Raw genomic sequence first — 23,677 nt, 5'->3', positions numbered from 1 at the left:
TCGTGGACTGTCCAACCTAATTATGCTGTCTGTGCCCTAGCGCTCAGTACAGTGACTGGCACGGAGTAAGCACTTAATAAGTACGGTTTTTTACAGAAATGATAATTAGGGAGGAGGGGCCCATTTGGGATCGGGAGGTGGTGCTCTCCAGGCCCGGGATGGTTCTGGGTACGACCCAGGGGGGAGCCGAGTGGGCGGGACTGAGCGGGAATGGGCAGTGCCAGGGCCGGGCCAGAGCTGGATGGGGATGGGCAGAGCCGGGGACGGGGGCGGTTTGGACCGGGTGGAGTGGGCGGTGCCAGGATGGGACCAGAGCCGTTCGGGGTTGGGGCAGGAGTTGGAGTTGGTTGGTGGTGGAGCCGGGGATGAGCCGTGTTGGGTGGGGCCGGGGCTGGGAGAGGCCGGATTTGGGTGGACCCGGCCAAAGCCTGACTCGAGTGGGGATGGGCAGGACCCGGGTGGTGGGGGGAGGCAAACCTGGGTCGAGTGGGGCAGAGGCTGGGAGGGTTTGGCTGGGTGGGGCCACTGCCGATTGGGTCTGTGGGGGTTGGGGATGGGCACGGCCCGTGCTGGACGGGGCAGAGAGGGGCCTGGTGGGGCAGGGCCAGTAGGGCCGGGGCCGGGGTTTAAGCAGTGCGCGTGCACGGTGGAGCCGAGCAGGCCCAGAGAAGGAGCTGGTGAGGCTGGGCTGTGCCACCCTGGACCATCCCGGACCTCAGGACCGGGCCGGAGTGAATTCCCGAAGGGGAGAATTTCCGGGGCCGGAGGGTGCCTGGCTCGGTGGTAGGATGGCAGGGTAGCTGGTGCAGAGGACCGCAGGAGCGCCCCAGGCTACCGGGGCTCGGTGTCGGGGCCGAGAACGGAGGGTTCACCGAAGGCCAGAGGCCGGCGGGAGCGGGGCCGGGGCCTCCGCTTGTCCGGTGGGTGACCTTGGGCAAGAGAAGCGGCGTGGCTCAGTGGAAAGAGCACGGGCTTGGGAGTCAGAGGTCAATGGTTCGAATCCCGACTCTGCCACTTGTCAGCTGTGTGACTGTGGGCAAGTCACTTCACTTCTCTGTGCCTCAGTTACCTCATCTGTAAAATGGGGATTAACCGTGAGCCTCATGTGGGACAACCTGATGACCCTGTATATCCCAGCGCTTAGAACAGCGCTCTGCACATAGCAAGCGCTTAACAAATACCAACATTATTACATTATTAAGTCTCTTCCCTTCCCTGGGCCTCAGTCACCTCATCAGTAAAATGGAGATTAAGAGCCAAAGCCCCAGACGGGACAGGGACCGTGTCCCACCTCGTATCTACCCCGGCGCTTAGTGCAGCGCCTGGCACGTAGTAAGCGCTTAACAAATACCAAAAAAAAAAAAAAAGAAGTGGTCTGGGTGGGGTGAGGCAGTTGTGGTCAGGGAGACTGCCTGGAAGGGTTGACTGCAAGGTCTACCCACCTGGTCTCCTCTCCCTCTCCAACTCCACTCTGGTCTTCCCCCTGCCCCGGTCCACCCCCCCACCCTAGTCTGCCCCCCTCTGTTCTAACCCCCGCGCAGGCCATCATCTACGAGGGGCAGGACAAGAACCCCGAGATGTGCCGCGTGCTCCTCACACATGAGATCATGTGCAGGTGAGAGGGGTTGCGGGGGTCGGGGGCACGGGCGGGAGTCGGGGGGAGAAGCCGGGGGGATGCCGGGAAGGCGGAAATTGGCCGGCGGGGCCTGAGGCTTGGGCGAGGTTGGGCCCGGACGGACGGGGACAGTCGGACGTGGCAAGTTGGGGCTGGTGGGTCTCTCGACGACGCGGGGAGTTTGATTTATCCAGGCATTGTCCCTTCCCCTTTATTCTGCTCTCTCTCTCTTTCTGTCCCTCCAGGAAGGGGGGATGTGTGTCTTCTCTGTTGCCCCAGATCATTCAGTCGTATTTATTGAACGCTTACTGTGTGCAGAGCACTGTACTAAGCGCTTGGGAGAGGTCAATAGAACAAGAAACAGACGCCTTCCCTGCCCACAACAAGCTTCCCGTCTAGAGGACCGCCAGAGACCCCTCCCCGGATCTGCCTGGAAACTTGGATCCGGAGGCTGGGGGCTTGAGTAGGGTCTTCCTGGGGGAGAGAAGCAGCTTGGCCTAGGGGCTAGGGCACTGTCCTGAGTGTCAGGAGGACCTGGGTTCTAATCCCGGCTCCGCTGCTTGCCTGCCGGGTGGCCTTGGGCAAGCCGCTTTACTTCTCTGCGCCTCAGTTCCCTCATCTGTAAAAATGCAGATTAAGTCGGTGGGCCCCACGTGGGACTCAGCTAATCCAACCGGATGAGCTCGTTTCTACCGCGGCGCTTAGTACAGTGCCTGGCACATAGTAAGCACTTAGCAAATGCCACAGTTATTATTAGTAATTACTGTTATTATTGGAGCAGTAGTGTGAATTTGGTGGAAAGTTGTGATGGAAGAGAGAGAGGGAGAAAGCAGCAAATGTGAGAACGGGGGGGACTATTTTGAGAAGTGGTTCGGGGGAGGGTCCCTAACCGTACCCTCTCCCCTCTCAGCCGCTGCTGCGATAAGAAGAGCTGTGGTAACCGCAACGAGACGCCCTCTGACCCCGTCATCATAGACAGGTATGAGCCGAGGGGACGGGGATGGGGACGGTGGGGACGGGAACCGGACCCCGGAGGAGATTTGGGTCCTTGGGGCAGCTTCGTGTCCACAGCACGTATGTCCAGATCCGTAATTTATCGATCTCTATCACTGCCCGTCTCCCCCTCTAGACTCTCAACTCCTTGTGGGCAGGGAACATATCTACCAACTGTTTTGGGGTTTTGGGGGGGATGGTATTTGTTAAGCGCTTACTGTGTCTCAAGCACTGTTGTGAGCACTGACTCTTCTGTTGGACTCTCCCAAGCTCTTAGTATTCTGCTCTGCACACCGCGATGAATATGATTGATCGATCATAGCAATTCGTCCATCCCACTTCCTTGCTCTTTCTCCTGCTTACAACTCCCTCCCGCCTCAAATCTACCAGACCACCTCTTTCCCCGTCTTCCAAACCCTCTTGAAATCCCACCTCTCCCAGGAGGTCTTCCCCGGTTCGTTTTTCCTTTCCACAGGTCCCCACGACAACTTCAGAACACTTATGCCACCTCCACGATGAAGTACTCACTGCCACCGTTAGACGTTAGGGAGAGAAATAAAACCTGGAGGTTGTTGGCGGGAAGCAAATTTCTCCTTTTTCACCTCAGACGTTCTCTTTCCTGGCCTCGAAGACCTCAGGTAGAGGTGTCGCTATGGGTCGGAGACGACTCGACGGCGTCAGACGAGGCCCCCGATAGGAATTCAGTATGTATTCGACTGTAAGCTCCTCTCCCTGACTGCAAGCTCCTCCTCTAGATTTTAAGCTCCTTGTGGGCAGGTAACGTGTCTACCGACTCTCTCCCGAGTGCTCGTTACCGTAAGTGCTCAATAAATTCCACTGACTGATATATTGATTTCCATATCTACGATTTAAGCACTGACTCATCCACGTATCCGTCTTTCCAACCTCTTCCTCCTCTCTGTACTCTCTTGTGGGTCTGTCTCCCTCGTCGGATCGTAGACAATATCTAGGGGAGCAGGGTGGCCTAGTGGGTAGGACCCGGGCCTGGGAGGCAGAGGACCTGGGCTCTGGTCCCGGCTCTGCCACTTGTCTGCTGGGCGACTTGGGCCAAGTCACTTCACTTCTCTGTGCTTCGGTCTCCTCATCTCTTGAAGTGGGGATTCGATATCCGTTCTCCCTCCTGCCTAGACCGTGAGCCCCATTTGGGACCTGATCGCTTAATCAGGGGTAGCTATTGAGCCCTTTCTGTGGCACTGTACTAAGCACTTGGGAGAGGATAGTACAGCGGAATTAGTGGCTACGTTCCCTGTCCGTAACGACCTGATGATCACACATTGCACAGACGCATATATTGCATAAATGCGGAGCTTGGCGTATAGTAAGCACTTAACGAATACCCCTATTATTATTATTATTACTACTGTGAGCTACTCACTCCATCTTACCCTCCCAAGTGCTTAGCACATACTTGGTTCAATAGAAACGGTGTGGTCTAGTGGATAGAGCACGGGCCCCGGGGTCAGAAGGACCTGGGTTCTAATCCCCGCTCAACCACTTGTTCATTCACTCGTATATATTGAGTGCTTACCGTGGGCCAAGCGTTATATTAAGCGCTTGGGAGAGTACAATATAACAGTAAACGGACACTGTTCGAAGCGCTTGGGAGAACACAATATAGCAGACACTTCCCCTTTCAATGAATCTTGAGCGCTTACTGTGTGCAGAGCACTGTCCCAAGCGCTCGGTGGAGTTGGAAGACCTGTTCCCCGCCCACAACGAGCCGACAGTCTAGAGCGGGGACAGACAGGGAAATAAATCGATAAATCACGGCTACGTGCCCAAGTGCCGCGAGGCTGAGGGAGCAAATCCTCCCTTCCTCCCTGCCGGGACTCTCTCCTCCCCACCCCCAGTCTCTCTCTAGTAATCCCAATAATCGTGGTATTTGTTCAGCGCTTACTATGTGCCAGGCAGTGTATCGAGCGCTGGGGTAGATGAAAGATAATCCGGGCGGACGCAGTCCCCGCCCCACCTGGGGGCTCGCGGTCTAAGCGGGAGGGAGGACCGGTGTTTCAGCCCCATCTTGCAGATGAGGAAACTGAGGCAGAAGGAAGGGCAGTGACTGGCCCGAGGTCGCCCAGCAAACTGGTGGCGGAGGTGGGATTAGAACCCAGGTCCCTTGACTCTCAGGCCCGTGTCCTTTCCACTAGGCCACGCTGTTTCCCCGACAGTGTCGCGACCCCCGTCCTGGCTCTTCTCAGGGGCCGCCCCCACCCCAAGACTATTCCAGCCCGGCTCGTCCGGGGCCCAGAGTCTGAGGATGGGGGTTCAACGGGACACTGAGGGTCCCAGCCCCCCATGTTTATCTCCCTGCTCTCCGCCCCCACCCCCACCTCTCTACCTTGTGCCCAACCCCACTGGTGTGAAGAGCCCATAAGTGCCCTATCAACATGTTAATCAAATTACTTAGGAGCTAAAATTGACGCTGTTCATTAATTATACAAGATTATGCTAATTGTGCATGCAAATGCCTGCTCCGGGAACAGGAGGTGTGGGCCCACGGCGGGCCATTAGCATAGCGGATGGGGTGCGGGTCGTTGGCATGCTAATGTATGCGCGGTGCTATTTATAAACTGCACCCATCTGTGCCGGCCCCGGCCGCCTCGGGCCCTGGCCGACCCCAGCCAGTTCCACGATGGGGCCCGGCCCCGGCCCCCCCGCCCCCGGACCACCCCCCAACCCATCCTTGGACCAGCTCCAGCCACCTGTCGGACCCCAACCCCACCCCCCGGGCCAGCCCTAATCCCGGCCTAGCCCCAATCCCAGGCCTGGGCCAGCCCCAGTCCCATCCCCATCCCCGGGACCGGCTCCGGCCCCACCCCACGGCCAGCCCCAGCACCGGACTAGCCCCGGCGCCGGCCCTGGGCCGACCCCAGGCCCAGCCCCTGCCGCCAGCCAGCCCCACGCCCGCTCACCGGCCAGCCCCAGTCCCGGACTTGCCCCAGGACCACCCCCCGGTCAGCTCCAGCCCATCCCCACCCCCTGGCCAGCCCCAGCCAGTCCCACCCTCCCGTGCTCCATCCCTGCCCGATCCACATCTGGGTCCCACTGAATTGCCCCCATATTATGTGCCCTTGGTGCCCAGGCTTCCTTATTCCTGGGCAACTCTGCCTGAACTGCCCTGTGGGTACCAATCTGCAGCTGGTATGCGTACACTTGGCTGTTGTGCTTTTGTCCCAGTCAACCCATCCGTCATATTTATTGGGTGCTTACTGTGTGCAGGGCACTGAACTAAGCACTTGGGAGAGTACAATAAAAGAGAATTGGTAGACACATTCCCTGTCCAAAACGAGCTCACGGTTTAGACGAGGAGACAGACAGGGATATAAATCACTAGAGTATGGATCCGAACGTAAGCGGTGTGGGGGTGAGGGAGGGGTGAATAAAAGGTCGCCAGTCCAGGTACCAGGGTGACGCAGAAGGGAGTGGGAGAAGGGGAAATAAGGACTTAGTTGGGGAAGGCGTCTCGGAGGGGATGTGCCTTCTGGTAAGGCTTTGAAGGTGGAGGGAGTGACTGTCCGTTGGATGTGAAGAGGGAGGGCGTTCCAGGCCAGAGGCGGGACGTGGGCGAGCGGTCGGCGACGAGGTAGGCGAGATGGAGGTACGGCGAGTAGGCTGCCGTGAGAGGAGTTGAAATCTGGGGGCCGGGTCGTAGTGGGAGAGCGGTGCGGCGAGGTAGGAGAGGATCGAGTGCTTTAAAGCCTGTGGTGAGGTGTCAGCTTTCCGGGCGAACAGTCCGGTGTGTATCCACCCTGTGGGTACCGCCCTGGATGGACACTGCCTGTCCACGTCCACTCCTCTGCCCGGGCTCCCCCCCGTCACCGCAGTCTATTTCCTGAGCGGCACTATGGCCTAGTGGATAGAGCCTGGGAGTTATAAGGACCTGGGGAAGGACCTGCTGTGTGACCCTAGGGAGGTCACTTTACTTCTCTGGGCCTCAGTTACTTCATCTGTTAAATGGGGATGAAGACTGGGAGCCCCGTGTGGGACAGGAACGGCGTCCAGCCTGTTTAGCTTGTAAACTATCCCAGCACTTAGAACTCTGCCTGGCACATAGTAGGCGCTTAACAAATACCATTTTTAAAAAGAGGAGGAAGAAGAGCAAGAACGTCGTCTTTAACTGAGGGGAAATTGGGATCCTCTTCATGAGGAGGATGGGCTCTCGGAGAGGAAATGTAGGCCTGTGCCCATTCCAGGGCCCTCTTGACTCTCAGCCCTTGCCCCTCTTCCTGCTCACGGGGCAAAGCCTAGCAGGACGGGGAGGGAGGGCGGGCGGGATGGGCAGATCTTGAACCGTAATTTCTGTTTCCAGGTTTTTCCTCAAGTTTTTCCTGAAGTGTAACCAGAATTGCCTGAAGAACGCGGGTAACCCTCGCGACATGCGCCGCTTCCAGGTACCCCCGCCTCCATCCGGGCCTGCCCGTGCCCTCCCCCCACTTCTTGCCACTCCCTAAGCCCCGGCCCCAAGTAGGGAGGAAGGGGGGGGACGTTTTAGGGGTTCTGTTACCCCTTCCCCACACATACAGCAGGGCCAGAAGGGGAGGGCCTGGGGGGGTGGGGGTGGCTACCAACTGGGCTAATAATAATAATAATGATGATGACGGTATCCGTTAAGCCCTCACTGTGTGCCAAGGACTGTTCTAAGCACTGGGGTAGATACAGGGTTAGCAGGTTGACCCACGTGGGGCTCGCGGTCTTAATCCCCATTTTACAGATGAGGTCACTGAGGCACAGAGAAGGGACCTGCCCAAAGTCACCCAGCTGACAAGTGGCGGAGCCGGGATTAGAACCCACGTCCTCTGACTCCCGGGCCCGAGCTCTTGGCACTCGGGGCTGCGACTGGAGCTGGGGGTGGGGGCTAGGAACTGGGCTGACAGCCGGGGCGGGCGGGGGCCGGGTGGGAGGGGGTCGAGGCCGGGGTCTGGGGTCCGAGAGGTCGGGGTAGCGGCTGGGGCAGGGGATTGGACGGGCTGGAGCTCCGGTTGGGGGCTGGGCCCCGGGCTCCTTGCACTGCAGCCGCCTCATTAGGGCCCCCCTTCAGGAGATGATAATTGTGACATTTTTACATGATTAACGACCTAGCTCATTTGCATAGCGTGATGCAGAAAGCAGCTGCCCCTCCCCCAATCCCGCTCCCCGCTCCCCCCCCCCCACCCTCCCGCTCGGTCCCACACTCTGGCCTCAGCTGACCCCCGGGGCCCCGGGGACCGCCACCCACGTCCCCCCCCACGAGCCCCGTGGATGGGGGACGGGACCCCCATTTTGCCCTCGGGAGGTGGTGCCCACCCTCAGCCCCGCCCCGTCTCCCCGTGCCCCCCTCCCGCCCGCCCCCGCAGGTGGTGGTGGCCACCACGGTCAGCGTGGACGGGCACGTGTTGGCCGTGTCCGACAACATGTTCGTCCACAACAACTCCAAGCACGGCCGCCGGGCCCGCCGCCTCGACCCCTCGGAAGGTAGAGCCGCCGCCCCGTCGCCCGGCCCCTCACCCGGCTCGCCGTCCCCGGGCCCCCCTCCTCCCGGCGTTTCCGGCGGGCGTGCCCGGCCCGCTCCGGCCCCCCCAGCCTAACTTGCCGCCTCCGCAGCAGCCGCCCCCTGCATCAAGGCCATCAGCCCCAGCGAGGGCTGGACGACGGGCGGGGCCACCGTCATTGTCATCGGGGACAACTTCTTCGACGGGCTGCAGGTGCTCTTCGGCACCGTCCTGGTGTGGAGCGAGGTAAGGGCCTCGGGAGGCCCGGGGGGAGCCCGGGGGGTGGGCGTGGGGCTCGGGGCACCCACCGGAAGAGCCTGAAGGTGAGAGTACGCGTGTAGAGGGTGGTCGGGGTGGGGGGGGGGGGGAGTGAAGGTGATGAACCCTGGGAGCGTGCTTCGATTCTCTCCTCCCCTGACCCGGCCCTTCTTGCGGCCGATGCGCCTCCGCCCCCCGACCCCCTCAGCTGATGGAGCCCCCTTCCCCGGAAAAGCTGGTCAGGCATTCACCTCACAGCCCACCCCCCCGCCCCTTCAGAGCTAACTCGTCTCGCTCCGTCTCTCGCTCCTTTGCGCTCCGTCTCTCACGTTCTGTCTCTCGTTCTGCCTCTCGGTCTGTCTCGTCTGTCTCTTGTACTCCCTCTCTCGTGCCCTGTCTCTCGCCCTCCGTCTCTCTCCCGCCCTTTCTCCCTGTCTCTTTCCCCATGTCCTTCTGTCTCTTGCTGGGTCTCCCTGTCTTTCTCTCCCTGTCTTTCCCTCTTTCCCTGTCTCTCTCTCTCTCCTCCTATCTCTGTCTCTCTGCCTCTTTCTTCCTCCCTCTATCTCTCTGCCTCTCTCCCTCTCTCCCCGTCTCTCTCTTCCTCCCTCCCTCCCCATCTCTCTGCCTCTGTCTTTCTCCCTCTTTCCCTGCTTCTTTCCCTCCCTCCCTCTCTCTTCCTATCTGCCTCTGTCTTCCTCTCTCCCTGTCTCTCCCTCTGCCTCTCTTCCTCTCTCCCGCCACCATCTCTATCTCTCTGCCTCTGTCTATCTCCCTTTCTCCCTGTTTCTCTCCCTCTCTCCCTGTCTCTGTCTCTCTTCCTGTCTCTCTGCCTCTGTCTTCCTCCCTCACTGCCTCTATCTCTCTGCCTCTGTCTCCCTCTCCCTGTCTCTCTGCCTCTCTCTTCCTCCCTCACTGTCTCCATCTCTCTGCCTCTCTCTCCCTGTCTCTGCGCCTCCCTCCCCCGACAGCTGATCACTCCCCACGCCATCCGAGTGCAGACGCCCCCTCGACACATCCCCGGGGTGGTGGAAGTGACGCTGTCCTACAAGTCCAAGCAGTTCTGCAAGGGGGCTCCGGGCCGCTTCGTCTACACCGGTAACTCCGACGGGCGGCGGGCCGGCGGCGCTGGGTCGGGGAGTCAGGGGCGGCGTCCGGGAGTCCCTGGGGGGCCGGCGGGGTGGGGGGCTTCCCTCCCCGGTCCGCAGCCTCGCGAGCCTCTCCCCCCACCGACCCCACCGGCCCAGCTCTGAACGAACCCACCATCGACTACGGCTTCCAGCGGCTGCAGAAGGTGATTCCCCGGCACCCAGGCGACCCGGAGCGTCTGCCCAAGGTGAGGGCCCCAGCCCACTCGCTCAATCAACCGTTTAATCGATCCCTCAGTCACCATTCGATCCAAGGTTTGAACTTCCACTGCTGTGTGACCTTGAACAGGTCGAGTGTTGACTACGTGCAGAGCGCTGAGGGAGAGGACAATCCAGCGGAATTAGCGGACACGCTCCCTGCCCCTCACGAGTTTAACATTAACAGGGATGGTGTTTGTTAAGCGCTTTTCACGTGCCCGACACTGTACCGAGCGCTGGGGTGGGCACAAGCAAATCGGGTTGGACACAGTCCCTGTCCCACGTGGGGCTCACAGTCTCAATCCCCATTTTACAGATGAGGTCACTGAGGTCCAGAGTAGTGAAGTGACTTGCCCAAGGTCACCCAGCAGACACGTGGCAGAGCTGGGATTAGAACCCGTGAGTTCTGACTCCCAGGCCCGGGCTCTTCTGGGCCTCAGTTTCCTCAACTGCAAACTGGGGATTCAATCCCCGCTCTCCTTGCTACTTAGACCATGTGGGACAGAGACACTCACTGTGGGCAGCGAATGTGTCGGTTTATTGTTGTATTGTGCTGTCCCAAGCGCTTAGTACTGTGCTCTGTGCACAGTAGGTGCTCAATAAATGCAACTGAATGAACGAACGATTAACTTCCATCTACCCCGGTGCTTAGAACATATAGTAAATGCTTAAAAAAAAAACCCCACACGCACACACGGTAAATAACATCTGGGGTCGTGACTGTTTTGGGAAGAGAGGGCGGGGCCGATCTGGGAAATGTTAGAGAGGAAAAACAGACATCTGGAAAGCGAAGGACAGGATAACACCGAGGCCGTCAGCTTCCGGGGCCGGGCAGGCAAGGGTGTCGTCGGCCGAGAGGGGAGAATTAGGGGGAGGAGAGGATTTAAGGAAGGATGATGACTTGGGCTAGAGGTGCCTGCGGCCGGCAAGTCCGCCCGCGGAAGTGCCCCGGAGGCAGGAGGAGATGCGGGATTGAGTTGCAGGATGGAGGCTGGGAGCTAGGAAGGCAAGTCACTTCACTTCCCTGTGCCTCAGTTCCCTCATCTGGAAAATGGGGATGAAGACTGTGAGCCCCACCTAGGACAGGGACTGTCCAACTTGATTAGCTTGTATCTATGCCAGCGCCCAGAATGGTGCCTAGCACATACCAAGCCCTTGACAAATGCCATTCAAAAAAAAAAGATTTGGAATTTGCCAGCATTCATTCATTCATTCGTAGTTACTGAGCACTCACTGTGTGCACAGCACTGTACTGAGTGATTGGAAAGTACAGTACAGCAATAAAGAGAGACAGTCCCTGCCCACAACGGGCTTACGGTCTCCGGGGGAGGGGGGAGAGAAGAGGCGTAGCATAGAGGCGGCAGCTGAAACCAGGTGAGCAGATGCGCTTCCCAAGGAGCGGTGTGGTCTAGTGGATTGAGTCCGGGCCTGAAGTCCGAAGGACCTGGGTTTGGGAGTCAGAAAGGTCTGGCTTCGGGTCCCGGGTCTGCCGCTCTGACCTTGGGAAAGTCACTTAGCTTCTCCGTTGCCTCGGTTCCCTCATCTGTAAAATGAGGATCAAGACGACGAGCCCCATGTGGGACAGGGACTGTGTCCGACCCGATTTTCTTGTATCTCCCCGAGGACCTCGAACGGTACCTGGCACATAGGAAGCACTTAACAAATGCCACTAGTGTTATTATTCAAGACACTGAGAATAATAATCCCGGCTCCACCGTCTGTCTGACCTCGAACAAGTCGCTTCACTTCTCGCCGCCTCAGTTTCCTCATCTGTAAAACGAGGATGAAGGCGTGGGCCCCTCGTGGGACAGGGACTGTGTCCAACCTGATTCTCTCACCTCCACCCCAGCGCTTAGTACAGCGCCCGGCACATCATAAGAGCTTAACCAATACCACCCGCACGCGAGAAAACCAAACAGGGTTGGGGCGAGGGAGATCCAACTGAGAAAAGGGGGAGACCCGGGCCCAGTGGGGCCCAGCTGCGTCCCACCGCCCCACATTCGCCTCCCCTCTCCCCAGGAGCTGCTACTGAAGAGGGCGGCTGACCTCGTGGAGGCCCTGTACGGAATGCCGCACAATAACCAGGTACCCGTCTTCCAGCGCCCAGCACCCCCCGCCCCTGTGCCGGTGCCCGGGGAGTAGTCGGGGCAACTTGTTGAGCGCCTACTACGTGCAGAGCACTGGACTAAGCGCTTGGGAGAGTCCAGAGTTGGCAGCCGTGCCCCCCCCCCCCCCCCCCGCACCGTGAGCTTTCAGTCTAGAGGTCCAGTCTACAGTGACTGAATCAGTGGTATTTATCGAGCGCTTACCGCGTGCAAGGGCACTCTACTAAGCGCTTGGGAGTGTCCATTATAACGAGGTTGGTAGTGTGTCCCCCGCCCACGCCGAGCTCGGAGTCCGGACCGCTTACCGTGTGCCGAGCGTCCTGGTGGCCTTGGTCCCTTCCTCCCCTCCCCCTGTAGGACCTGATCTTGAAGCGGGCAGCGGGCATCGCGGAGGCCCTGTACAGCTTGCCCCGCCCCCCGAGCCAGCTGGGGGCCCTCGCCAGCGGCCACCCCCACGCGGCCATGGCCGGCGTCGCTGGCAGCATCGGAGACGCCGCCCAAGGCATCGAGCAAGGTGGGAGCTCGTTGGTTCATTCGCCCGGAGTTCTCGAGCGCTCGCCGGGTGCGGAGCACTGTGCCGAGCGCTTGGGAGGGAACTTGCTCGTGCGTTCGGCGCCTCCGCTGGGTCCAGGTTCCCTGTCGCCCCGGCCTCACCCTGCCACTCTCCCCCCCCCCGGCTCCTTCTGGGAAGGAGCGTGGCCCAGGGGGTAGAGCCCGGGCCTGGGAGTCAGGAGGACCCGGGTTCTAATCCCGGCTCCGCCGCGTGACCTCGGGCGGGTCGCTCTCCTCCTCTGGGCCTCACTTCCCTCATCTGGAAAATGGGGAGTTAAGACCGGGAGCCCTCAGTGGGACCGGAACCGGGTCCCCCCCCCCCCCCCCCCCCCGTTTGCTCGTATCCACCCCAGCGCTCAGTCCAGTGCCTGGCACATGGGAAGCGCTTAAGAAATACCACAGCTATCATTATTCACTTGGATCTCCCTCAGGCTTAGAACAGTGCTTGGCGCATAGTAAGCGCTTAAAGAGTACCATCATTATTACGATCATTATTCCGTTTGGCCTTGGCCTCACTGTGCCCCTCTGCCCCCCAAACCGTGACGCCCCCCCCTCCGTGCCCATCGCGTCCCCCACCCCCCGCCCTCCACCTCTCTGAAGCCCGATGTCCCCGGCAGGTTTCTCCCGCACCACCACCACCACCGGCGGCGGCGGCGGCGGAGGAGGAGGAGGAGGAGGAGGAAGAGAAGGAGGAGGAGGGTCCCCTCTCCCCCACGCTTACGTGCCCAGCTCCACCCCTCAGCAGAGTGGCTACAGCTCCGTCACGCCGAGCATCGGTGGCTACGGGGCCGCGGGCATGGCCGGTCTAGGTGTCCCGGCCTCCCCCGGCTTCCTCAACGGCTCTACCGCCGGCTCGCCCTACGCCAGTGAGTCTGTGCCCCCGCCCCCAAGACCACCGGTGGGGCCGGGGGCGGGGAGGGGCCGAGGGAGGCTCCCCCTGCCCCCCGGCCTCCAGGCCCCCGACGGGCTCACCCGGGCGCTGGGCGGGGAGACGGGGGACGGGGCCCCCGGTCCTCCGGGTCTGGTTCAAGTCTCCCCTCCGGGAGCCGCCGTCCGGGGCCACTGCCGGGGCGGGAGCCGGGTTCCTCGGCACGGCCCCGGGCTGCCCGTCCCCGCCCTCCCGCCTCCCTTCTGCCCGCGTCGCCCCGTGGGGCGGCCGGCCTCTCCTCCCTGGGCCTGCTGCTCTCTGCTCCCGGCCTTTCCCTGCCAGCCCAGCTCCGGTCTTCCTGCTGGGGATGGGGTCCGGAAGCCTGAAGGGCATCGGACGCGGCCTTCCCCTGACGCCCCGGCGCGGCCTCCTCCGCTGCCACCCTGCCGGGGAGGGCGGGCCGGCCCGCGGGGGAGGGCGGGGGGGGGGTTCGGGCCGCCGAGCCCTCCCCTGAACCCGGACCGGCTGCCGCCCCCGGCCCCCCTGGCCGGCCCCCGCCCCGGCCCGCCTGGCCGGCCCCCGGGGTCGCGCCCTCTAGCCCCTTGCTGGCCGCCTCCTCCGTCTCCCTCCCAGCCGCTGCCTCCACCACCACCAGCGTCTTCTCCTTCTCGCCGGTCAACATGATCTCTGCTGCCGTTAAGCAGAAGAGCGCCTTCGCCCCCGTGCTGCGCCCGACCGTCTCGCCGCCCCCGGCCTGCAGCGGCACCAGCGGCGGCGGCGGCCTGCCAGGTGAGGCGGCTGCTCTCCGGCCGGGCGGAGGGCCCGGGAGAGGTGGACCCCGGGGCGGCTCGGCAGGGGTCCCGGCGCCCCCGTGACCGGGGGCGGGTTCGCCCACCGACGGCGCCGACCGGAGGCCTCGGGAGGGGCGGCTCTCCAGCTGGGGTCCCCGGCCCTCGCAGGGAACGCGTCTGCTTACTGTTCTAGCGTCCTCTCCCTAACGCTAAGTACGGCGCTCCGCACACAGTGAGCCCTCGGTGAACACGACTGAATCGATTGAGTGGCGGGGCGGAGAGGGTGCTGCCAGTCGGTCGACCTCGGTCCCTCTCGTCGGGCCCCGGTTGGCTGGGATCCAAGATGGCGGCCCCAGCACCCCCGAAACGACCGAGTTCTGGTCGGGTGGTAGAGCTGGTCCTTCTGACCTCTGGGCCAGACTCCGGCCCGTGCCTTCTGCCCCAGGCTCGGCCGGGGGGGGGGAGGATACTGAGGCTCGGGTGGAGGGGCCCCTTGAGGGTACGACTGCAGCCGGGAGCCACCCAGGGAGGCTCTCGTCCCGGGTCGGCCCACTTCCCGTCTGCCTCCCGGTCCCGTCTGAGGCCTTGTCCTTGCCTCTACCCCCCGGCCGCCCCTGTTCCTACCCTGCTCTCCCCACCCAGACCAGGAGTTCGAGGACTCGGACAAGTTTCCCCCCGCCTCTCGGGCCCTGCAGGGAGTGGCCTACTCCTGAACCCCGTGAGTACCCGGTGGACGGGGGGGAGGGAGTGGGTGGGAAGACGGGTCGGATGGCGGGCGGGGGGCTCTCTCCGGCTCCGTCTGTCCCGCCTCCTCCCAGACCCCTCCCCGGGTCGGGCCCTGGTTTCAACAAGCCAGCCCGCACGCTTCGCTCCTCTAACGCCAACCTTCTCGCCGTACCTCGTTCTCGTCTGCCTCCCTGCCGACCTCTCTCCCGCGTCCCGCCTCTGGCCTGGAACGCCCTCCCTCCTCATATCCGGCAGACAGTGACTCTCCCCCGCTTCACAGCCTTCTCGAAGGCCCATCTCCTCCAAGAAGGCTTCCCGAACTCGGCCCTCCTTTCCTCTTGTCCCGCTCCCTTCTGCCTCCCTCTATTCGCCCCCCGTCCCGGCCCCACGGACCTAGGTCCGTAGCTGTCGTGTTCTTAATTTACATGAAGGTCTTGCCTCCCTCTCTAGACCGTCAGTTCACGGTGGGCAGGGACCGTGTCTGTTAAATCACCGTACCGTACTCTCCCGAGCGCTTAGTCCAGCGCTCTGCACACAGCGAGGGCTCAATCGGTACGATTGACCGGCTACTGCCCGCGTCAAGTTACCCAGGGCTCACCGCTCCTCGCCATCCTCCTCTCCCCAGCCTCGTCCGGCCCGGGGGCCTAGGAGAGCCGACCCCGAAGGAGCCACCTGTGCCCTTGGGCCCGGCCCCGGACCTCCAGGACGCACGGACGCAGAGGAGACCGGTTCCAGCGTGGCCAAGCGTGAGGCTCGGAAAGGACCCCCGGTCCCACCGCCCACCGGGGCTTGAGAGGGCAGAGAAAGCCCGATCCAGCCGTGCCCCCCTCCCCACCCGGGAAGAGGAAAAGTTGGGGCTTGGGGTAGAGGTCAGGGGTTAAATGTCAGTGTGGAGGGAGGGAGGGTCATCCGGGGATGGGTTGGAGGTTGGAGCCAGGGAAGCTCTGCCTCCACCTCTGTCTCTGCCCCTGCCCCCCGGTCTCCGGCCCCGCCCTGCTCCCCACTGCCACTGGCTACCCAGCCTCCTCCTGCCGGGGCCCACTGGCCTGCCAGGGTCTGGCTGAGGTCCGGAGAGACAGACGTGGAGACAGTCCTTGGGAGAGACGGCGGCGGGGCGAGGAGGAGCGCCGCTTCTCCACGGGCCCGGACCGGCTAGTCCCCTTCCCCTGAGCCGTCCCGCGCGCCCCGCCCCCCCCCCCCCCGGCCCGTCTAGACCCGTAAGCTCGTCGTGGGCAGGGGATGTGTCTGTTTACTGTCGTATTGTCCTCTCCCAAGCGCTTAGTACAGTGCTCTGCACACAGCAAGCGCTAAATAAATACGTTTGGATGGATGAATGAATGAACACCCTCACCTCCCTGGGCCGTCAGGGTACCCCAGTGCTCACCTTGCCCCCCGTCTCGTGTCCCAGCCCTGCCCCAATTCCTGACCGTGATGGGGGGGGGGGGGCCTTCCCTCGCTCCATGGGCCTAGGAACGGAAATGGAAAACTCTCCTAACCCTGAAACCAGCGGAGGACAGGTTTTTCCTTTCCCCCCCTTGCCGCTGGCCCCTTTCTTCGGGCTTAGAAGGCCACTTGGCTTCCCACGGCTACTACCCCTCTTCCACCGTCCCCCTAGGCCCCTGCCCCTGCTCCACTTGCCAGTGGGCACCACTGAGGCTCAGGGGACACAGGCTGGCTGTCTTGGGCACAGGCCACCCAGCTCTCTCGCTCTCTCTCTCTCTCTCTCTCTCTGCCCCCTCCTCTTCCTCCATCCTCAACTCTCCCTCTCTGGCTCGGACGCTCCGCTTGCCTGCCTGCCTCTGTCTCCTTCCTGGTCCTGCCCCCCTCCGCCCCGGTCCCCCAGCCTGGCCCCAAAACCCCTGCAGGTGGCCACGGGGGTCTGTCCTAAGCCGTGCGGGAGAAAGCAGAACAATAAATACTGCAGCGAAACCCCCGGCTTCCGGAGTTCCTTTTTATCTTCCTTTTTTGTGTGTGTGTGTGGCATTTATTAAGTGCTTACTGTGTGCTAGGCACTGTCCTAATCGCTGGGGTAGACTCAAGCCAGTCAGGTTGGACACGGTCTCCGTCCCTCGTGGCGCTCACAGTAGGAGGGAGAACCGGAGAACTGAGGCGCTGAGAAGCGAAGTGACTTGCAAGCGGTGCGTCTTAGCGGATGGAACACGGGTCTGAAAGACAGAAGGACCCGGGTTCTAATCCCGGCGCTGCCAAATGCTTGCCGGGTGACCTGGGGCAAGTCACTTCCCTTCTCTGTGCCTCAGTTCTCCGTTCCATTAATGGCACGTGTTAAGCGCTTACTGTGCGCCAGGCCCTGTTCTAAGCGCTGGGGTAGACACGAGTCAGTCGGGTTGGACACGGTCCGTGTCCCACGTGGGGCTCCCAGACTTAGTCCCCATTTTACAGATGGGGGAACTGAGGCACAGAGAAGTGAAATGACTTCCCCAAGGTATCACACAACAGACAAGCTGCGTCCCTGTCCCACGGGGGGCTCACAATCTAAGAGGGAGAACAGAACCGAGGCACAGAAATGAGGCAGTTGAGGCCGAGAGAAGTGAAGCGACTTGTCCAAGGCCTCACAGCAGACAGGTGGCAGAGCTGGGATGGGATGCATCTCCGATTTCATCTCTGATGCTTCTCTGGGTATCGGGGTGTTTGGAGGGCAGGGGAGGAGCCAGTGGAGTCCTCACTTTCTCGCCCCCACCCTCCTTCCTCCCTCACGGCAGGGCCCTGGGGAAGAGAGCCAACCCAAGAAGCCCAGACACCCCCGGCCCCCCACCCCAGTCTCCGGGCCCGGTGCGGAGGGGGGATAGGGGAGATTCAGGGTGCGCAAGGCAGGGGAAGAGGAGGGAGCGTGGCAGCCTGGCGTAGTGAAGCAGCGCGGCTCAGTGGAAAGAGCACGGGCTTTGGAGTCAGGGCTCATGAGTTCGAATCCCAGCTCGGCCACTTGTTGGCTGTGTGACTGTGGGCAAGTCACTTAACTTCTCTGTGCCTCAGTTCCCTCATCTGTAAAATGGGGATTAAGACTGTGAGCCCCACGTGGGACAACCTGATTCCTCTATGTCTACCCCAGCGCTTAGAACAGTGCTCGGCACATAGTAAGCGCTTAACAAATACCAACATTTTATTTTATTTAGTGGATAGAGCACGGGCCTGGGAATCAGAAGGTCTTGGGCTCTAATTCCGACTCTGCCCCTCGCCTGCCGTGTGACCTTGGTCACTTCTCTGGGCCTCAGTTCCCTCAATTGAAAAATGGAGACTGAGCCCCGTGTGGGACAGGGACCGCGTCCAAGCCGATCTGCTTATATCCACCCGAGCACTTACTAAACTGCCTGGCACATAGTAAGCGCTTAACGAACACCCTCATCATCATTATTATCATTATTGCCAGCAACCTGGGAGTGGGGCGGGAAGGGAATCAATTGATCAATCAGTGGTATCCCGACTCAGCTGCTAGTCAGCTGCGTGACTTGGGGCAAGTCCCTTGGCTTCTCTGTGCCTCAGTAACCTCATCTGTCAAATGGGGATTAAGACTGTGAGCCCCGCGTGGGACAACCCGATCACCTTGTATCCTCTCCAGCGCATAGAACAGTGCTTTGCGTATAGTAAGCGCTTAACAAAGGCCATCATTATTATGTATTGAGCATTTAGCGTGCACAGACTCCTCTACTAAGCACTTGGGACAGTAGAACAGACTGGGCAGACACATTCCCGGCCCACAACAAGCTTACAGTCTAGAGGTGGAGACGGGCGTTAAAATAGATCAGGACTGTACGGATACGTACGTAAGCGCCGTGGGACTGAGGGAGAGGTGGATAAAGAGGGGAAATCCAAAAGCAAGCGCGTTGCAGAAGGGAGAAGAGGAGATAATACCACTACTACTAAGTGTGGTACTTTTTCCCCCTCTCAGGGTCACAGCTGGAGAGTTTGCCGTACTCTACCAGTCTCGGCTACGGGAGGGAGAGTCGAGCAGAGGCCTGTGCGTTCCATTCCTAGCGTGGGCAGTGGCTAGCGAGTGGCAGGCCATCTGCTACAAGTCAAAACTCCCCCGGGCTGGGCAGGGGCGGCCCGGGAGAGAGTCGAAGGCGGAGACTCGAGTTTACCGTGCCCAAGGAGGCAACGGTAAACCGCTTCCGTATTTTTACCAAGAAAACTCTACAGACACCCTAGCAGAACGACTGAAGACGGAGGTGGGGCGTTCCGGGAGAGACGTGTCCGCGGCGTCGCTACGGGTCGGAGACGACAAGACGATATGGTACTTTTTAAGCGCTTACTCTGGGCCGGGCACTGTTCTAAGCACTGAGGTAGCTACGAGTAAATCGGGTTGGACACCGTCCCTGTCCCACGTGGGGCTCGTCCTCCAAATATCCATTTTACAGAGGAGGTAACTGAGGCCCAGAGAATTGAAGTGACTGGCCCAGGATCTCACAGCAGACAAAGAGGCAGAGCCAGGATCAGATCTAGGTCCTTCTGACTCCCAGGCCTGGGCTCTGTCCACTCCAGGAAGGCCTCTTGGAGGGAAGAGGGGATGGGGTGGGTTGGGGGAATGAGGCCCGACCCGCCCTTCATTCATTCACTCATTAACTCATTTGATCGTATTTATTGAGCGCCTACTATGTGCGCAGCACTGTACTAAGCGCTTGGGAAAGCACGCTGTAACAATAGACACATTCCCTGAAGGAGCATGGTGTGGTGGATAGAGCCCGGGGCCGGGAGACAGAGGTAATGGGTTCTAATGCCGGCTCCGCCGCTTGTCGGCTGTGTGACCTTGGCAAGTCACTTCACTTCTCTGGGCCTCAGTTACCTCTTCTCTATCATGGGGACTGAGACCGTGAGCCCCATGTGGGACCGGGACCGCCTCCAACCCCATTTGCTTGTACCCACCCCAGCGTTAAAGTTGGCGGCCTGGCACGTAGTAAGCGATCAACAAGTGCTACCATTATGATTCCCTGCCTTCCGAGCAGAGGGTGGCTGTCAGGGAAAGAGGAGAGAGGCGGTGGCCGGGTGGGGGGGCCCCAAGGCCTGTATTGGAGGGAGCCGGGGGGTCTCAGAAGACCAGTTCCATGGACAGCAGGAGGAGGGACAGGAAGAAAACGTAGAGGACGAGGACGAGGGAGGGCATCAGGGCGTAGAAGGCGAGCAGCATCGTCGGCAGCAGGGTGTAGAACGCCACTACCAGGATTGGCAGCAGCAGAGGCAGCAGCAACAGGGACCCCCTCACCATGACGTGAAGCAGCAGCAGCCCGGCCGTCAGCTCCAACAGCCCCACCGGGGGAGGGGGCTCTCTGACGCCTCCGGGACCCCGGCCCGCCATCTCTGCGGGACGGAGCCGGGCCGTCACCACCCCGGCCCCCTCCCCGCTCCTCGCCTGCGCCCCGGATCCCCCTCTCTGGGCGAGAGGAGGGGCCTCGTATCCCGGGACATCCACGGACTGTCCCTTCTCTTTCTTCCCTCTGGACGGTGAGCGGCGGATGCGTCTGTTATATTTTTGTAGTATGCTCCCCCAAGCGCTTAGTGCGCGCTCAGTAAATACAACGGATTGACTCTAGACTGTAAGCTCGTCGTGGGCAGGGAATGGGCCTGTTATATTAGTCTACCGTACTCTTCCCCGGCGCTCAGTCCAGTGCTCTGCACACAGTAGGCGCTCAGTAAATACGTCCGACTGATTGACTTACTCCCCTCCCTCTCTCCCAAGGAGGGGGGGGGGGGTCCGATCGGGGGGGCAGGGGGCGAGGCAAGAAGGAGGTGGGACTTAGACGAGGGCAGCCAGGCTGGGTAGGGGGGCTCTGGAGCAAGGTGCGGGGGGTGGGGAGGCACTCACCTCCCCCCAGGTTCCAAAGAGACCACCCTCCCCCCGCCCCCCAAGCCCTTCTGGTCTCCCCCCGTGAGACAAGCCATTGTGACCTCAAGCGGGAGAGGGACAAGATTACTGTTCTGAGGCCGTTGAGTTCCAACCAAGCAGGTTCATTCATTCATTCAGCCGTATTTACTGAGCACTCACTGTGTGCAGAGCACTGTACTGAGCGCTTGGGAGCCCCGAAACCATCAACAGACACACTTCCCGCTCACAACGAGCTTAGACTCGAGTGGGGAGACGGTAATTTTATTTGCGGCTATGGACAGGGCTGCTGTGGGGCTGGAAGCGGGGATGAATAAAGGGAGCGAGTCGGGGTGATGCGGAAGGGCGAGGGAGACGAGGAGAGGACGACTTAGGGAAGGCCTCTTGGAGGAGATGGGCCTTCAATAAGGCTTTGAAGGCGGCGTGGAGGGTCACTGTCGGTTATAAATGGCCGCTGCTCTGGCCACAGACACTTAATATAATTTTTAATATAGGTACGAATGGGTTTCCCTTCACCGCCTCCTAGGGAATGGCTCGTTCCACTCTGTAATCCTTTCCCCCAAACCTGCAGCTCGCTGAGGGCAACCCGTAAGAAGCCACAGTGGACGGTAATTGGGGATTTGGTGAAGTCAGACCCGCTTTCCTTCACCTGGGACAGAGCCAAACTCCCGAGCCTCCAGGACCCGCTCGGGTCCCCTGAGCAGAGAAGCAGCAGGGCCCAGTGGTTAGAGCACAGCCCTGGGAGTCAGACGGTCGTGGGTTCTAATCCCGGCTCCGTCACAGGTCTCTTAACTTCTCTGGGCCTCAGTTACCTCAGCTGTAAAATGGGGAGGTGAGCCCCCTGTGGGACAGGGACTGTGTCCATCCCGATTTGCTTGTATCCACCCCGGGGCTTAGTACAGGGCCCGGCGCATAGTAAGCGCTAACAAATACCACAGTTGTGATTATTATTAGTAAGGGGAACCTAGTCTAACCCAGGTACGTACACACACCACAGGCCACAGCTCTGGTGGGCCCGGCAGTCGGGGTTTTCAGGCCCCTGGGCCTACAACCGTACTTCCATCCACGATGGGAGGGGCGGGGAGGAAAAGTGCCTGGCAGTGGAAGACTTCTAGACTGTAAACTCGTTGTGGGTGGGGAATGTGTCCGTTTATTGTTCTATTGCCCTGTCCCGGGGGCCTAGTAGAGCGCTCAGCATCCGGTAAGCGCTCAATAAATATGTTTGAATTGAAAAGAGGAGACAGTGAGGTGGGATGGGGTGGGCGTCCGTGTATTGACCTGGGTGTTGTGGGGAGGATCAGTCGGGCGGGTCGAGCCAGAAGAAGAGGCCCGGCAGGAGGAGGAGGAGAGGGCCGAGGGCGAGGGCGATTCTGAGCAGCAGCAGCAGCCCGGTCAGCAGCAGGGCCAGGTCCAACAGTACCCCCAATGGAGCGGGCAGGAAACCGTCCTCCCGGCCTGGGCCTTCGCCCGCCCCCGCCCCCGGCCCCCGGGCGGGGGGCTTCAGAGCGGGCAGCAGCACCTGGGTCCTGCGGGAAGAAGAAACGGGGCAGGCCAGGTTCATTCACTCGTATGAACTGAGCGTTTACTGCGTGCGGAGCACGGGACTGGGCACTTGGGAGAGGACAGTGGAAGAGTAAATGGGCACATCCCCTGCCCGCAACGAGTTTACAGCGACACCGTGTCTCCCCACTGCACCAAAACCCCCGACCTCACTGGAATAAAGGCATGAGGGCACAAGGTGAGGGAGGGCGACTTTGTTTTGTTGATTTTTATGGTACTTGTACACGGAGTAAGCACTTACTGTGCGCTCAACGCTGTTCTGAGCTCGGGGGGTAGGCACAGTGATGATAATAACAATAATGGTGTTATCTGTTCAGCGCTTACTACGTGCCAAGCACTGGTCATTCATTCGGTCGCATTTATTGAGTGCTTACTATGTGGAGAGCACTGTACTGAGCACTTGTGGAGAGCGCTGTACTAAGCACTTGGAGTGTTCGATTCGGCAACAGAGACGATCCCTGCCCAACGACGGGCTCACTGTCTAAAGTGTTTTAAACGCTGAGGTAGATACAAGGTAATCAGGTTGGACGTGATCCCTGTCCCACATGGGGTTCAGGGTCTTCATCCCCATTTTACAGATGAGGGAACTGAGGTCCAGAGAACAGTAATAATAATGTTGGTATCTGTTAAGCGCTTACCGTCTGCAGAGCACTGTTCTAAGCGCTGGGGTAGATACAGGGTGATCAGGTTGTCCCACGTGAGGCTCACAGTCTTCGTCCCCATTTTACAGATGAGGGAACTGAGGCCCAGAGAAGTGAAGGGACTTGCCCACGGTCGCGTAACGGACACGTGGAGGAGCCGGGATTAGAACCCACGTCCTCTGACTCCCGGGCTCGTGCTCTTTCCACTAGGCCACCCCGCTTCTCGGTTGATTAGGTTGGACACAGTCCCCGTCCCTCGTGGGGCTCACAGTCTCACGTAGGAGGGAGGGAGAACAAGTATTGAATTCCCATTTGGCAGGGGAGGAAGCGGGCCCAGAGAAGTGAGGCGACTTGCCCAAGGTCACGCAGCAAGCAACCGTAGAATCCGGGTCCTCCAGCTCCCAGGCCCGCGGTCTTCCCACCGGGCCACGCCGCCTCTCGGGTGGCCAAGTGCCGGACCCAGGTCGCCCCGCCCCTTCTCACCTGCCGACCAGATCGAAGGTGACGAAGCCGAGGAGGAGCAGCAGCAGCAGCAGCAGGAGACCGGGCCCGGAGGCGGCCAAGACCACCTGGGCTCCCAGCCTCAGGGTCCCCAGCCCTAGGGCCCCGTTCAGAAGCCCCGTTCCCATCCGGGGACCCACCCGCCTCCCCTCCCCGGCTCCCAGCCCCTGGTCCACAGCCGGGGCCGCTGACCCGCGGGGAGGGGGAGAGGTGCCAGGGGCCCCGGGGGCCGGAGTTAGGGGGTTAGAGGTGAGGGGGGTGCAGGGACGGGATTGCCGGGAAGACCGGGACCTTGGGGAACCCCTCTCCATACCCGGGCGGGCAGACAAGTCCCACCTCCCACCCGGATCGGCCGGGTTCCGGAATGTTCCCGAGGAGGAAAGGGATATCCCTCAGTCCCGG

General features: G+C 60.9%; 1 protein-coding gene across 1 annotated transcript in view; it reads left to right on the top strand.

Moving 5' to 3' along the window:
• The window catches only part of EBF4 (EBF family member 4), a 39,258-nt gene extending 23,328 nt beyond the window's left edge, over positions 1-15,930 (top strand). The window contains exons 5-17 of the mRNA XM_039911729.1: positions 1,542-1,615; positions 2,526-2,594; positions 6,939-7,020; positions 7,963-8,080; positions 8,213-8,343; positions 9,324-9,450; positions 9,600-9,688; positions 11,718-11,783; positions 12,161-12,317; positions 13,033-13,221; positions 13,857-14,012; positions 14,657-14,732; positions 15,366-15,930. Coding sequence (XP_039767663.1) covers positions 1,542-1,615; positions 2,526-2,594; positions 6,939-7,020; positions 7,963-8,080; positions 8,213-8,343; positions 9,324-9,450; positions 9,600-9,688; positions 11,718-11,783; positions 12,161-12,317; positions 13,033-13,221; positions 13,857-14,012; positions 14,657-14,727 — 1,329 coding nt within the window. The 3' untranslated portion in view covers positions 14,728-14,732; positions 15,366-15,930. The remainder of the gene's footprint in view (positions 1-1,541; positions 1,616-2,525; positions 2,595-6,938; positions 7,021-7,962; positions 8,081-8,212; positions 8,344-9,323; positions 9,451-9,599; positions 9,689-11,717; positions 11,784-12,160; positions 12,318-13,032; positions 13,222-13,856; positions 14,013-14,656; positions 14,733-15,365) is intronic.
• The last annotated feature ends 7,747 nt before the right edge of the window (positions 15,931-23,677 follow it).

Source organism: Ornithorhynchus anatinus, chromosome 4, assembly GCF_004115215.2.
Source record: "Ornithorhynchus anatinus isolate Pmale09 chromosome 4, mOrnAna1.pri.v4, whole genome shotgun sequence".
NCBI lineage: Eukaryota > Metazoa > Chordata > Mammalia > Monotremata > Ornithorhynchidae > Ornithorhynchus > Ornithorhynchus anatinus.
This window is presented reverse-complemented; position numbering and strand designations above follow the sequence as displayed.